General features: G+C 40.1%; 1 protein-coding gene across 2 annotated transcripts in view; it reads right to left on the bottom strand.

Moving 5' to 3' along the window:
* The window catches only part of NALCN (sodium leak channel, non-selective), a 369,797-nt gene that overhangs the window by 104,357 nt on the left and 248,094 nt on the right, over positions 1-17,346 (bottom strand). For both annotated transcript variants that reach the window (XM_065410363.1, XM_065410371.1), the window contains 2 exons: positions 15,133-15,270; positions 10,597-10,671 (listed from right to left, as the gene is read on the bottom strand). In XM_065410363.1, coding sequence (XP_065266435.1) covers positions 10,597-10,671; positions 15,133-15,270 — 213 coding nt within the window. The remainder of the gene's footprint in view (positions 1-10,596; positions 10,672-15,132; positions 15,271-17,346) is intronic.

The following is a 17,346-nucleotide window of genomic DNA, read 5'->3' as shown; positions in this document are numbered from 1 at the left end:
GCAAGCAGGATAGGTTATCATTCTGATTGGATGGTTTAAAGCAGTGTTTTGCCAGCATTTTTATCATTTAACAGAGACATCTCTGATTTGAGAGCCTCCTAACCACTAATTGCTTCATCCCCAGTGTGACATGAATTCAGAAATATGACAACTCGGACAGAACAAAAACATTTTCAGGATGAATTCAATGTTTCCTGGTAGGTCAGCATCTTTATTTTAGTAGACATTTATCTGAAAATATTGATTTCAGCCCGAAGTGGGGAGTTTATTTATGTTTAAAAAGAAAAGCAGATTGAAAAATAAACTTTGTAAATAGTTTTCCCTATTAACCAAATGTGTTTAAAAAGCAAAAGGTCGGTAGTAATACTCCTCCTCCTCTTTCTACTAGGCTACATAGATGTCCATTCAGTATAACCCCACTAACTAAGAGTCAAATTTGACCCACTGATTTCAAACTGACTGCTCGTATGAATAGGAGTTGCATGAGCTGGCTAAAAGAGAGCATATTTTAATTTGCACATTTTTTCTTATATACTTTACTGATTATGGTCCAGATTGTGACTGGCTGCTAAGCAGTTGTATAAGGGTGAGGGCCTCTCCTCTCTTGTGCCCCAGTAAAGGTCCCCATTATAATTTATTAAGTATTGTATTGTAGTGCTTAGAGGCCACAACTGAGATGGGACCTCATTGTGCGAAGTACTTTGCAAACACATTGGGCTTGTCTACACTTACCGGGGGATCAACGCTGTGGTGATCGATGCACCGGGGGTTGATTTAGCGGGTCTAGTGAAGACCTGCTAGATCAACCGCAGATCGCTCTCCCATCGACTCCAGTACTCCACTGTATCAAGAAGAGTAAAGGGAGTCGACAGGAGAATGTCTCCCATCAACATAGCGTAGTGTGGATCCCGCAGTAAGTAGATCTAAGCTACGTCGACTTGAGTTATGCTACTAACGTAACTCAAATTGTGTAACTTAGATCAACTTTCCCCTGTAGTGTAGACAAGGCCATAGTAAAGAGTCACTTCACTCTAAATGCTTTAGACAGACACAAAGTAGGATAAAGGAAGTGAGAGACAGGGAGATCCTGGGACAGATACGCTTTTACACTAAAGCCACTTTACACTGCCTGTAAAGGGGCCTCAGTGTTAATGAGAATTTGGCCCTGAGTGACTTGTCCATGATCAGAAGTCATAATAAGAAGTCTGGTCTGAAGGAAACAATGGAATTATGTTTTCAGTTTTCAAAAGGACAAAGCACATTCTCTGCAGAGCTCAACAGAGAAGGGATAGCAGGAGAGGGGCCAAGTAGCTGAATTTAGGAATTAATAGAACAAGATCTGTGAGTCACACTTGCTAACATTAGTGACAGATGAGAGAATGTTTTCTCTGTTGGGTCTTTACCCTTTGAGGACAGTTCTGGAAGACAGTGAAGTAATGATAGGTCAATGTTTCTATGGAATGTATATTGTCCTAAGCTTGTACTCGATATAAAAAGTTAATGAGTGTGGATTGCTGGCAAAGTGATTCAGGAAACTTATCTAGTGATTGACCATTATATGGAAGATTTATTGAATCATTCTGCCAATAATAATGTGACATCACTGTACTTTTACGGCAGGTGCAGGCTGAGCACTACTTTACAATTATGTAGGCTTCCCACTTCCTGAGATGGACAGTGAGCTTCAATTTGTAGCATTATTTCAAGTGCCTACAGAGGATCTTGAGTTCTCAACACTGTACACCAAGTGGGTGGTGAGAGAGGAGGAGATAATAGTCATCATTAAGCTCACTAAGTGATGGTTAGTTTTATACATACACCTAGGATGAAATCTTGGCTCCATTGACTTTAATGTCAAAACTTCCACTGACTTCATATTGACCCAGGTTTTCACCCTTAATATTTTCATGATTTGAAATCATTGGGAGAAGAGAATGCATCATTTTCCCCTCCCTTATTTCTATTTTTTCCCCATTTCTTTGGAACATGCACAATGCTCTTCCTAACCTGTGAAGTTTTCTAAGATGCATATCTAAGTTTTGAAAGGAAGCAGTACAAATATGTGTAAATGCAAATGAAAGTCTTATTGCAATTCTGGAGGCTAAGTCTGTTCTTGGTTAGACTCATGTAACACCACTGGAATCCTAAACTCACCTACAGCCTCAGCAAATCAATTGGAAGAACGTGGTGTCATAGAAATAAATAAGAAGATAATTTTATTCCACTGATTTAAATTATACTAAAAACAAGACTTGTAAGATCAAAATGGTACCCTAAGAATTTTCAGTGATGTTTTATATTTTAGATTTAAAGAGATAGCACAGAATCAAAATGTTAAGCTACTGACTTATTATGCTGCAGTTACTTACATCCTGTATATCCCATGCAAATTTGGCCCTTACTGTGTGTTTACTGACTCTGTAATAACATAAGAACATAAGAATGGCCATACTGAGTCAGACCAAAGGTCCATCTAGCTCAGTATCCTGTCTTCCAACAGCGGCCAATGCCCAGTGCTTCAGAGGGAATGAACAGAACAGGTAATCATCAAATGATCCATCCCGTTGCCCATTCCCAGCTTCTGGCAAAACCAAGGCTAGGGAACCATCCCTGCTCATTCTGGCTAATAGCCATCGATGGACCTATCCATGAATTTATCTAGGTTTTTTTAAATCCTGTTATAATCTTGGCCTTCACAACATCCTCTGGCAAGGAGTTCCAAAGTTAGACTGTGTGTTGTGTGAAGAAATATTTCCTTTTGTTTGTTTCAAAACCTGCTACCTATTAATTTCATTTGGTGACCCCTAGTTCTTGTGTTATGAGAAGGAGTAAATAACACTTCCTTATTTACTTTCTCCTCACCAGTCATGATTTTATAGACCTCTTTCATATCCCCCCTTAGTCGTCTGTTTTCCAAGCTGAACAGTCCCAGGCTTTTTAATCTTTCCTCATATGGAATCTTTTAATCTTTCCTCATATGGAAGCTGTTCCATACCCCTAATCATTGTTGCCCTTTTCTGAACCTTTTCCAATTCCAATATATCTTTTTTGAGATGGAGCAATCACATCTGCATGCAGTATTCAAGATATGGGCATACCACAAATTTATATAGAGGCAATACAATATTTTCTGTCTTATTCTTGATGATTCCCAACATTCTGTTAGCTTTTTTGACTGCCGCTGCACATTGAGTGGCTGTTTTCAGAGAACTATCCACAATGACTCCAAGATCTCTTTTTTGAGTGGTAACAGCTAATTTAGACTCCATCATTATATATGCATAGTTGGGATTATGTTTTCCAATGTGCATTATTTTGGATTTATCAACACTGAATTTCATCTGCCATTTTGTTGCAGACTAACATTAATGTGCTACAGGAAATGCAGAAAACCTGACATGTGAGAGCCTTTTAAGAGCTTTATGTGGATCTATTGATATCACTACCCAGAGCTTGAAAATGACAGCCACCATTGCTAGTTTTGGTTTCCTGTGCAGCTCGGATGAGTTTAAAAAATATATATTTTCAGCTATTGCCTGCAGCCTGTTTACTCTAAGCACATCTAAATCTTATTTCGTGAATCAGCAACTGATCTAAGATATGAAGTGAGCAAACAAATTTATTGCTTTTTCTCTTCTGAAAAAATATTAGTTCTTCAAGTGACTAGCCAGACCCAAAGGCTTATATAAAACATAAACAGCATTGTGAATTGATTGGCTACTCAACAGCTGTCCTTAAATGTTCAATATGCTGTTGGTGGTGGTTTCTGTTAAGACTGATAAAACAGCTGGGATAATTTATGCTTATTATTGCAGACTTGCTGGTTCAGATGACCAATGGCTATCAGATCACAAAAGGTCAGGGCTGCTGTCAGCTGTGTCCATGTGCAATGATTACACCTTGTGTTGAAATCTAGTGGTTTATGGTTTGGTTTGCATGAGAGGGGAAAAGGGAACATTAAGGGCTATAGCCCCTTCCAAATGCACTGAATCTCTCACAACAGAGCCTATTAAAATGGGTTGCTTTCTAGGCAGCCATTGCACTCCAAAATAAAGTGTCCCAGTACTAATGATCCAGGCTTAATATTGTAGATAGCAGTTCACAGAGCACTGGCTAGCTGCCATCTATTTAGGCTGTAAATGAAAATGTTTGTAAAAAATGTATGTGAAAATGTTTGTAAAAAAAAGTCAGGGTTTACCTTGAGAAAGAAAATCTCTGTAAAACTCTGATTGGGTTAATGTATTTTCATATTTACAAAGAAAGCATTGCGTTTTAACAGCCATCTTCGGGTCTTTAACAGTTTAACAGAATCCACTTTAAGGTGTAGTTTTTCTTTTGTTCTGTGTCAGAGAGCTCATTTCAATTACTCTACATACTTCTCAAAGGCCCCATTCTCCTACATCAGCAACACTGAGAAGGGGCTTTTCTTACCAAGGCCATCCCAAACGGGGCTTCCCAGGAGAAAGGGGAAAGCAGTGTAAGTTCATACAGTTTAGGTCTCTGCCTTTTCTACCTCCAGCCTTCATCTTCTCCGCATACGTCAATGTAGCTGAGCTTGAATTCCACAGGTATGTTGTAGAGGCACAACACCTCACACCACCCCTACTCTGAGCACAGGGTCCTTGACTTGGCTGATATAATTCATATTTTGATTGTTATCTCTCATCTCCCCTAAACAGTTATTTCCATTTTGTTTCCTCTGACCTATTTAAGACCTCTCTTTGAGGAATCTTGGTGATATAACAAGTAACAAATGTAATATTTTTGGATTGCTAACTTTTAACTCCCATATTTATTTAATTTTAAGCCTTTTTGAAATTCTGATGTTTTACTGACCAAAACATGGACAAAAGCAACACCTAAAATCTCTCTTCTCAAAAGTTCACAGTGAAAAGATAAAAAAAAAGAAGCAGGATGCTGTGATTTCATGGTGCTTTCTTCATTTACTCTCTAGACGATCACATAAAAAGACAGCAGCAGGAGTGTCTAGCAGAAGTTATAAAAATAGCATGTATTTTCACAGCTTACTGGTTTTCTAGCTAGTCTCTGCTGTTAGAACTGCTTTGGATAAAGAGATGAATACCTGGAGGGCGGCAAAGTACAGAGACTCAAATCCATCAGCTTAATATCTAGCAGCAGTTAAGAAAGCAAACAAAAACTTGGATTTATTCAGTGAAGGATATAGTGCCCATCAGCAGAGATCATTAATGGGGTTAGTTAATGAAGGGGGTTAAGTAAGGGGTTGGTTGGACCATACTCTGTATTATCCATCTGTTCATCTATGCTCCCATGCAAAAAGCATCTGTGCACCTCCCAAGTATTTAAAAATAGAAAAACTGTGTGTGTGCGCGTGTGTGTGCATGTATGACAGAAATGGAAAGAACTTATGGAAAGCTAAGCCAAAGGAATGAGTTTTATATTTAGTTTTAAATAAATTAGTGGCCTGGTCATTCTTATCTCTGGCAGGAGTGAGTTCTGTAGTCTAGGTCCAACTCCTGTGAAAGTTCCTTCTACAACACTTATGAGCCCCCAGGGCCAGCTTTAGCAAGAGCGGGGCCCGATTCCTGGGGGCGGGGCTTGCTGCAAGCCCCGCCCCCAGGTATCGAGCCGCGATCCGGCCAGGGTTGCCGGGCTTGGGTCCGGCCCGGGGCCGGGCCGGAGCCACGCCGCGGGGGCCGGGCCGGAGCTGCGCCGCGGGGGCCGGAGCCGCGCCGGAGCCACGCCGCGCCGCGGGGGCCGGGCCGGGCCGGAGCCGCGCCGGACCGGAGCCGCGCCGCGCCGGAGCCGCGCCGCGGGACCCGAGCCGCACCGCGGGACCCGAGCCGGGCCGGACCCGAGCCGCGCCGCGGGGGCCGGGCTGGAGCCAAGCCGGGCCAGAGCCGCTGGGGCCTGCGTGCTCGGCCGGAACCGGGGCCGGACTGGGCCGCGCCTCCCCGGAGCCCTTCTCGCGCCCCCCGCCACCCCAGCTTACCTGGTGCTGCCTGCCCGCCCCTGCTTCTTTTCAGACTTCCCGCGAATCAGAGGTTCGCGGGAAGCAGGGGAGGGGGAGGAGCAGGGGGCGGAGCATTCAGGGGAGGGGAGGAGGGGGAAGTGAGCTGAGGGCGGGGTGGAGAGTTGCGGCGCGGGGCCCTCTTAGCGCGGGGCCCAATTCAGCCGAATCGGCTGAATCGGCCTAAAGCCGGCCCTGTGAGCCCCCTACTGGTGGACAGGTTTTTTTCCATTGGAATGTAGCTGTTGTCAAAGGTCATGGAGGGAGTGATAATCTCTCAAGTACCAACAGCCAACCTGAGGGGAGGCTCTGAATATTAGGACAGAGCCCTTGCGCTGAATTCTGCATCCAGTGGGGATCCAGTGCCAGGTCAACGTGTTCATGGAACCTATGCTAATAAACAGATGGACTGCTGCACTTCGTACCAGCTGAAGCTTTTAACAGGTGGGATGAACAGTCATACTTTCTCTACAGCCAGGCTGGCAAATGCTGAGCAGGCCTCCTAACAGCTAAAGTAAACAAAGGATTGTAGGGCACTGTGTGTGTATGTCACCGAAATATCGGGTCCACCTAGCTGAGAGCCAATAACAGCCAGACAGGGATAAGGAGGAGTTGCTTTATTCTGCAGAAGAAAGGAGAGCCTTGCACCTTGTATGTCAAAGTGGGGTTGAATGAGTGGAGTAGTCACGCACAGAGAAGACTATAGGAATGAGCAGAAGAGTAAGTGGGGTGTGTACTGGAGACGGGTGAGGAGAGAAAGATGGAGAATAAAGTGAAAGGAACAAGAGATTGAAATCCTTATGACTCTCTTTTAAATTACTCAGAACCTAAAAATGGATGTACCAACATTGATTAACAAATCATATATATATACATATATATGTAAACTACAGATATCCGAATTGTTATTTACAATGTGGAGCAACATCCACAATTCATTCTGCAGAAAGGTAATTAGTTGGATCATTATCTGTTAGGATCAAAGCTACCACTAGAGTCTGAGCACAAACATGTGCCTGCAATGAATCCAGGGCTGACAGGGCAAGCTTCCTTTGACCTGCCAAAAACAGCTGCCTCCACAACCCTACCATCCACCTGCCTGTGGTGCTGTGTGATGCCCATTTCCCCAAAATTTAGCTCACTTTTCTTCCCACATCTCAATGCTGGTGGATGAGGGCTCGCATACTTTTTTTTCTGGAATTATAACATTTTTCTATGTCTGAAAATATGTGCTATCTTTTTCTTAATTAAAAATAATCTTACTCTGCATTTGTTTTACTGCACAAAGTGTACTGCTCTTCGGAGATTTTTTTCTTGCTCAAAAGCATGAAATTAACTGCTCTCAGCCAGGTCTGAAGAGGCAAGGGGATTAAAAACATTTTTTCTAACTGCATTTAAAAATAATCATTTGACAATGAATAAGCAACTGCATATGAATCTAAGGTAGAGGCTACAGATTCTGCTTTCTCTGACTGAACCACATTCAAATAAAATAGAATACCACTGTTAGCAGGAGGCCTGAATTAGGGCTTCTGCAAAATCATAGTATTGAATTGTCTGACTTTCAGATGAAGGAAATGTTGCTTTTGCATTAACAACATTGCATTAACATTTCCCAATTCTGGAAGGTGTTGAGCACCCTTGACTCCTACTAACGTCAAAAGGAGCTGAGGGTGGTCAGCACCGTGCAGGGTATTGCCAATATTTTAGTACATTTGATATATCACCTGAATCTCTTCTCTGCATTAATTTTCCTGCTTAGAAAAATAGTGTCCAAGAATGCACTACAGTTTCTTGAGAGTTTAAATTGATTTATTTCTAGACCATTTGGCAACCTTTTACTGACTCACTCTTGCATGAAGGGGTATATTTTCAAATCCATCTATAGAATATTTATGCCAGAAATGGCCATTGTGCACAATGTTCAGAAATTACCAAATATTCTGCCTTTATGTAATATGATGATCATAGAATATCAGGGTCAGAAGGGACCTCAGGAGATCATCTAGTCCAACCCTCTGCTCAAAGCAGGACCAATCCCCAGACAGATTTTTGCCCCAAATTCCTAACTGGCCCCCCTCAAGGTTTGAACTCACAGCCCTTAGTTTAGCAGGCCAATGTGCAAATCACTGAGTTATTCCTCCCCCTAAGCTTGGGGTTGGGGGCAGAGAAACAGGAACTGGGTTGTCATGGGGGTTTCTTTAACTCTATTCCTGGGGGAATTTTTGAGTGTGCCTGTATTGTTACAGACATACTTGCTGACGGGTATTTTGAAATAAATTACCAAAATAATTGAAACTGGCGTGATTATATAGTGTTGTATATATAGTAAAATTGTACATATAGTAAAATTTTCAGAATTTTAAAATATGGTGCATAGAATTTTTAATTTTTTGGTGCAGAATTCCCCAAGGAGCAGAAAATGAAAAAACAAAAACAAAAACCCAAGGCAAACCCACCCCACCCAAAACAGGCATGTGGATTTTCTAAAGGGTGATGCATTTTTATCTGGTATACAGGACATTTCTAGAGAATCAGTGACTTGTAAATTAGCTGGTCTGTTGCTTGCATCATTTCTTGGCATTTCATTCAGCTTTTAATTAAACACAGAGAAATATATTTTTTCTATGCAATGATACAGAACCATTTTCATTACAGATATGCCCCCGATTAAAAACAACAATTACCCCACAATCTTTTCCTCCTTCTCATGATCGGTTTATAATGGAGAAGCCAAAATGTCATTGAATTAAATACTCTGCTTTATCTTCTGTGATAAGAAAACCAATAATTCAGTATAATAGTGCACAGCCACTATCAGCACCGAGCCTGGGATGCCATCACATTTACCTCAAGGGAAAACTTTCTCCTTGAGTCCTTTAATCGGTTGCACAATCATTAATTTCAAAGACACATTTTTAACTGTTTTCACTGTAAATACTTCTTTAAGCAGAAAAGACTACATATAATATTAATTACTTTTGTGTAAAATATATGAAGGGAAGAATTTTAACATCACTGAGCAATCGTCTGTAAAAAAAGGTTGTTGTTTTAAATACAGAGAAACATTAAAAGCACGTACCATAGCCTTGTGACTAGTAGTAACATTTTCAAAAGCACCTTCGTGACTTAAAAGCCTAAGTCCTACTGCCTTTCAATAAGACTTATAACCTCAGTATTGCAATGCCTGTCAGACGAGCCCATGTCTATGCTACAAGCTAGGGGTGTGATTCCCCTGCTTGTGTACACGTACTCATGCTAATTCTCATGGAGCTGCACTATCATGAGTAGTGGCATGGAGGCACAGTTGAACCATGATGAGTATGTATCCACCACTTTCAGATGGGTTTGTACATGGCACAGCTCAGCTGTGCTTCTGCGGCCATCATCCATGTTACCACAGCTATGCTGCTATTTATATTCGTGTTAGCTCACTGAGTGCTAGCACAAGTATGTGTACACGACCAGGGGAATCACATTCCTATTTCAATGTCTGAATACCTTCAAAAACCTGGGCCTTACACACCTTTGAAAATTTCCTGTAAAACGTTAGTAATGGGTAACTTGCTTCCTACACACCCAAGTCATTTTTATTTCAGGTCATTTTAGCTTTTATGGACTTGTGAGAGGCAAAATGCACAATCTGTGTTGCTCTACTATATTCCCAAGATTATCTGATGTAGTCCCCTATTCAGCAAGGGTTTTAAGCATACAAATAACTTTAAGCTTATGAATACTCCTATTCAAGCCCAGTTTTTAGATTTGTTAGTGCCAGTAAAGAGTTCCCCGTGCAATGGGCATATTGTCAGAAACAACTTAGTTCAACCTTGCAACACATAGCTGAGGCAGAATATTGGATCATTAATAAGCAATGGTTACAGAAGTCTGCTAAAGAGCGTCAAGTATTTCTGTAATACTATTGTTTGCAAGTGCCACAAAGTGATAGAGATGTCTCTGACAATATCATTCTTGAAAAAAATTCAGGTACAAAGGAAGAATAGCCCATAAATCACCTTTGAGCCCACAGCCATCCTTAGGCCAGTCAACAGCTTGTAGTAAACAATCACATACAAAATAAATGGAACAAATGAATTACTTTAGTCCCCAAAGCAAAAAAGAGCAATCCATCTGAACAGCATTAATACGAGTTAATTTGGCACACCATCCCTAGTTTAGGATTTCAATGTAAATAATCTAAGCAGGTGAGTTAACCTTTTTTTTAATATGTGAAAGAGGATAATTCTACACTAACTTGTGACACACAGTATTTTTTCACTATTTCAGAGCTTAAAAAAAGCCATTGATAAAATAGTTCTCCATTCCAGCCCTAATCCTGCAACAAGTTTTGTCACTGATTTCAATCGGAGCAGGATTAGGCCCTTGATCTCAATAACTATTTAGTTAAATGGATGAACTAACCTGAAATGTGAACAAAAAGCCAATAATGATAGGTGAAATGAAGCCATTCTAAGATGAATGTTATAAAATGTGCCATTATGTACACAAAATCTACATTTTTAGCAGGGGATTGGTGGGCATGATTACGCTCTGATGCAAATATCTTCCAGCATGAAAAAAACAAAAAAGAACCCCCAAAATACTCTTACTTGCTTAAGCTTCTTTAGATCTTCATCAAGTTCCAAGTTGTCCAAAATAACAGCAACAAACAAGCTGAGCAAAATCTACAAAACAATTAAAATATTTTTTAAAAAGTTTGAGTTCCCTTACGAAGCAATATTAAATACTGTGGGTGAAATCCTGACCACACTGAAATACCTGGAAATTTTGCCATTGACTTCAATGAGGCTAGAATTTCACCCTTTGTTTCTACTAGTCTTTTTATAGGTAGTATATTATATTTAGCTGTGTATACAATAATTAAACAAAATTACAATTTGAAGATTTTAAACTCCATGATCAATCCATTATTTATGTTTAATGAATATCCTTTGAAATGTACCTAACAGGAGAAAATCACTTAACATTAATCAAAGTAATTATAACAAGAAACAAAGTGTAATCCTGAAGTAGCTCTTAGTAGGAGAAATACTACAAAACTACGTTATGCAATAAATAATAAAGCCAAGTTTTCAAAAGTGCCTAAGTGGCTTATAGGCATAAATCCCATTTTTAAAAATATTGTAGGGATTAAGGAGCCTAAGTGGCATTGAAAGTCTATGGTGTTTAGGTGCATAGGAATGCAGACAGACTTCAAGCGCCGAAGTCACTTTTGCAAGGCATTTTGTACTGCCAGGGAATTCACCCCAAGAGGGGTTAGATGGTGGTTCTGCTGATACCCTCATTCGGGATTTCCAATAGAGAGAAGTAGCTTCCTTTTATGGCTTGGGCCCTGATGTGGCAAATAATGAGAGTGCTTCACTTAAGCACTTTTGAAAACTTGGCTCATACACAGGACCATGAAATATAAACAACATATTGGACAAATAATTTCTGGAAAATGTCAATCTTCAGAAAAAGGAATGTTCTTATTGTAACGTATTTGCTTGGACGATATTTAGGCGATTTCCTGCACTTGCTGTGGAGAGCATATTTAATAGACTATATAATTAAACATTACTTCATCTATTAGTGGTAACAGATTTCAGTCCTGAGGTTGCTGTGTTAAATATTAAAGTGGCCTTTAAAATGCTAAAGCAAGGCAGAATTCAGATATAGTACCTCTTCACTAGCATGAAACACTCTAATCATTAACAATTATCAGTGAGAATTTGTCATTCTGTCAGAATTTTATGGTATAGTAGTTTTTCTTTGAACAACCTGCATAGTCTATTATACTGTAATACATAAAGCCTGACCATAACAGTTAAGAAACTATTTATATTGGCATTTACTACTTACTGTTTACACTGAAGAGACACACAGTAACTATTAAATAGATGGCAAGTTAGTAACCTCATTATGTCATATATATCTATACACATATATATCCTAGAATCATAGAATATCAGGGTTGGAAGGAACCTCAGGAGGTCATCTAGTCCAACCCCCTGCTCAAAGCAGGACCAATTCCCAACTAAATCATCTCAGCCAGGGCTTTGTCAAGCCTGACCTTAAAAACCTCTAAGGAAGGAGATTCCACCACCTCCCTAGATAACCCATTCCAGTGCTTCACCACCCTCCTAGTGAAAAAGTTTTTCCTAATATCCAACCTAAACCTTCCCCACTGCAACTTGAGACCATTACTCCTTGTTCTGTCATCTGCTACCACTGAGAACAGTCTAGATCCATCCTCTTTGGAACCCCCTTTCAGGTAGTTGAAAGCAGCTATCAAATCCCCCCTCATTCTTCTCTTCTGCAGACTAAATAATCCCAGTTTCCTCAGCCTCTCCTCATAAATCATGTGCTCCAGCTCCCTAATCATTTTTGTTGCCCTCCGCTGGACTCTTTCCAATTTTTCCACATCCTTCTTGTAGTGTGGGGCCCAAAATTGGACACAGTACTCCAGATGAGGCCTCACCAATGTCGAATAGAGGGAATGATCACATCCCTCGATCTGCTGGCAATGCCCCTACTTATACAGCCCAAAATGCCATTAGCCTTCTTGGCAACAAGGGCACACTGTTGACTCATGTCCAGCTTCTCGTCCACTGTAACCCCTACGTCCTTTTCTGCAGAACTGCTTCCTAGACATTCGGTCCCTAGTCTGTAACAGTGAATGGCATTCTTCCGTCCTAAGTGCAGGACTCTGCACTTGTCCCTGTTGAACCTCATCATATTTCTTTTGGCCTAATCCTCTAATTTATCTAGGTCCCTCTGTATCCTATCCCTACCCTCCAGCGTATCTACCACTCCTCCCAGTTTAGTGTCATCTGCAAACTTGCTGAGAATGCAGTCCACACCATCCTCCAGATCATTAATTAAAACACTATAAATTTATTATTAAATATTATTATTATTAAATAATAAATATTAATGAAAACAATATAAACACAAATACAATCAAGACACACAAGACTTTCATCATTCTCTTTCACTTCACCATAAACCTTAGAGCACTTATCACAAAACAACAGTTAAACCCAAACTTATTATTTGTTTAACCTCCTCAGTTCCCATCGGGATTTATAGTCTTCACTTCCAAAATAATTTTTTTTCTTCAAGCCTCAACTTTTCCTCAGCTTCTATTGAGAAACCGAATCATTTATTTCCAACTCTCTACAGTCTTCTTTGCCAAGTGCATACAATTATCACTCCTCCTTGCTCTGGCTCCTGAAAGTTATTATTTACTTCTACATTTAATTGCTTTATTTTTTAGCCACTTATTGTTTATTCTTAGACCTCTTCTTGTTTGTTTTGGTAGCAACCTGACCCTTTCCACATCTCTTCACTGATCAAACATTCATTTTTCTCTTACATTCTCCCTCTTCATTTTTCAGTGTTGTTATTTCTATTTTCATTTTCTTTTGTCTCCATACAACTTTGTTCTACTATGATTTCTTTCCCCTTCTATAGTCTGAGAAGATCTGAGAGCTGAAATGTCAACTTTAACCATGTGTTCTCCCTGCTACTCAGATGCGCTTTATTAATTGCAGAGACACTATATGGTATCATTCAGATAGGGATCAGGCAACTGCAAATTACTCCTTGCAGTTTCCTTTCTACTCTTCCATTGTGTGTGGGGACAGGGTGAGTGTAATATGTGTGTGCCCATACAACCCCACATACCATGGAAGAAACCAACGGATTGGTATGTACAGGAGTATTCCCAGAACAGGGCTGAGGATGAGATGTAGGGAGGTAGCACAGCACTTGGGAGACTGATTCTCTTGAAATGGAGATATTAGACAAGGAAGGATGTGGCCCACTGGGCCAAGAACATCCTTTGCACTGTCAGAGAAAGGGGAGCGTGAGATTTCCCCATACCCCCCAATCAACTTTACAACATGTGTTTCCAAGTCCAGGATCATTTTCCCAGTTCCATATACATAAGCTGCTCTAGCCACCAAACAACTTGTGATTCCTGATGGCAGAGCAGGAGTCATCCCCCCCCCCCCCCATCCGGCCTGATCCTATTCAGGATCAGCTGGTTTGGTGAGGAGCTGGTTAAGTAGCTGTAAGAGAATCAGATGCCCCTTACTGGCACCTATTATTGGGTCAGCATTTTGGCCCATATGAAAGAACTCATCTGATTGGTATGGTGCAGGTGAAATTCTATAATCAGTGAAACAAACAACAGAAAAGAGGTACATAGGTGTACATAGGTAAACATAGAGTAAGTCAGGTAAGAAAAGCTATACTGTAGATAAGGTAGGGAGGGTCTGAAAGTCAGAGAAAGGAATGGAGGACAGAGAAAGTAGGAATAAGAATATTCTTATTTTTAATACAAAATATATGATGAGCACCGTGAGAAATTAGTGGTAAATGCATCTATTTAGTCTCAGGGACTGATGGAAACTAAGGGGACCATGGATTGGATTGTGGTGTTCTCTGTGGTCAGCATCTGAAAAACAGTACCAAGGCCCTAACTTATCTAGAATTTTTGCAGAAATGCTTTCCTTCTGCTCTCTACCTAGAAAGACATAACCTTGGCCATTTGCAGCATACCCAGAAAAGATGTCTTTAGATATAATCCAAACTTCCACACAGATCCAGGAGTTGCTGTATTAATTTTGATTGTTTTATTAGTTAATATGCTGCATCGCATATTTCCCATGTGTTCATTTCTGCATCATATAATAGAAAAAGCATTGTACTGATTTCTAATTAACAATTTGTACCATGAGGCTTTAAACTTCTTTTCTTCAGTTTAATTACAGCTGTGAAGGGAATGCAATGAAACTGAAGAGGGCATCTCTGCATGATAAATACTAGCCCTTGTTTCACTCTGTGATCATTTGAACTATGAGGGCTCATGGTACTTAACAATTATAGTATTAGGTTACAGTGGGACTTAGGTCTTATGCAGAAAACCTCACACCAGAACAAAGATTGGCCACCATGTACCACAAAGATTAAGGCTAGATTTCATGATACATCAAAGAATTAATCCCATGTCCCTTCATAAAAAATTAAGAATGAGCATGGCAATAAGATTTAGTTAGCTGACTAAAATACACAAGACAAGAAATATTCAGCAATCTGCAGCAAAGGAAAGCACTGAAAATGTGCAGGTCAAAACTTACCAGTGTAGCAAAAAGATGATAAAGTATAAAGTAAATAGCAACTACAGGTGCCCACATATGTCCTACAGCATTAAGAGTCTGATCCATGACATCCACCCATCCTTCCTGTGTAAGGATCTGGAACATTGACATGAATGCCTACAGGAAAAAAGAATCACACATATATTATAGCTGCATGCACTGCATTAAAATAACTCTATGGAGAATCATCAAAGTTGTATGGAGTAGATTTGACAAATCAGAAAATCCACTTATAGTTATCTTGATCAACAAAGGAGTGGATTTCAATTCTGTGAATGAGGATTACATGCAATTTTCAGTCCAGAGGCAGAAACAAATAGTCCAATATTTGACTGAACCGTAACAGTTTACAACTGTAAACAGTCTCAACTTTCTTAGTCAACATGAAGCTTGATATCCTCCGTGGTTGATGAAATATAAAGACTATGGTGGGTTTGAGGATCAGTCAAGATATTGTTTCCAGGATTTTATTGCCCTGTCAGTTTATGAGTACGTCAGTTTATTTTAAGTACTGTTTTCGCTCTCTAAATAGGAAGCAAAACACTGGATCTTCATGTATGTAATAAAGCTGTATGATTAAATGAGTTCATAAAGGGATAATAGTTCATTCATGCCTCCTGCCTGGCAAACCACTCCAGGTACTTTGAAAACACAATAAAAACTATGGCCCCTGTCCTTCAAGCTGTTACATGCTAGCTGATCTCCAAAATTATGCAAACCCTATTGACTTTTTACTTAGCACTTTTGGTACAGATTTTTCAGTGGCACTTCTAAAGTTCAGAGTGACTCAGCACCAGAGGTCAAACCTCATTAACTAAGGGTGAAATGGTACATACCACATAAGCAGTACAGCTGGTCGGAAAATGGAACACATTTTTCATTGAAAATGTTTGAAATGTTTCGGCCAACTGTCGTTAGAAGCTTGGTAGTATATGAGGGACCCAGTTTATTTACAGATTTGTATGTTAAAACTCAAAACTGAAGCTGGATCCACCAAAAGACAACCATTAAATAGAGCAATGCAGGTTAGGAAGATCCCATCTGATGCCATTTTCTTCATAACATGCAGGCCAAGGATCTGTTTAATCGGCACACCAATGTACAGTAGAGTTCATTGCATTAGTCTATACTCGGTGCTGGAGAGATGTGTGTTATGATTTTCAGGTCAGAGTCAGGCTATAACCTCAGAAAGATCAAGACAACCTGGGTCCTAGATGTCACTTCACAACCTAAATTCAGTGCTCGATCATGGGCCCAGGCCTCCCGCTGTCAGCCCATTTGTTAATATGGAGAGCAGGATAATGGAGGCTTGGATAAACGGGATTCATTCTACTGTATATGTTTTTATTTTTTCATAAAATGTAAAAACTAAAGATTCTCTGTAAAAATGTGAATTCTGTGTTTTTCCATGGCAAATGGGTTTCTAGGATCCCTTCTAATGACCTATATTGGACCTGGGAATCACCAGGAAGGATGGAGACCCTTAGCCATGCCCCCTTTTCCCTGGTCAGCTCTATGCCACCAGCAGCTCCCCTCCACTGGGTTAATCTTCCCATGGCTAATTAAGCCAGGTGCAGGACAGCTTTATGCTGGTGGTGCGGCACAAAGAGACCACAGCATAGATCAGAATCTGGCCCAGTATGTGAGAAAATTCTTTAGCTGGTAGGTCTTTCTGGTGTCCTACTATTTTGTTCAGCACAGGAAAAGAAGAGTTACCATGGCTACCATTCAAGAGAAAATGTTTTGGTTATGATTGCAGCAAGCATTGTATGTTTTTTAATCAATACTATAGGACCACGACAGATAGAAGCAAAGACTGGTCAAGTACTATGCTCCTGTAAACGAAGTTTAGTTACTGTATCTAAAAAAATCTGCAGATCTTGTGAGTTTGAATCTTTGGCTGTGGACAAACTGTCTATTAAACTATTTCTTTTCCTTTTTCACTTTTGTTTAATATCAAGACTGAATTTCTTTCCAGATAAGCAACAATGGTCTGAGGTGAAATTTTACTGAAGTATAGAACCCAAACACAAAGTATGTGAGAAATTGAAGTGAGAAGCTAATGATGTAGCTTGCCGTTACTGTTTCTCGATTCAACAGCTTGTTGTGATGTAGAGATATTTAATCTATGTTCATTGTACCTAGACAGCACAGTCAATAGTACTCACAAGCATTTCTTGTTGCATTCCTTGA

The sequence above is a fragment of the Emys orbicularis genome, chromosome 1 (genome assembly GCF_028017835.1).
Source record: "Emys orbicularis isolate rEmyOrb1 chromosome 1, rEmyOrb1.hap1, whole genome shotgun sequence".
Classification (NCBI taxonomy): Eukaryota; Metazoa; Chordata; order Testudines; family Emydidae; genus Emys; species Emys orbicularis.
This window is presented reverse-complemented; position numbering and strand designations above follow the sequence as displayed.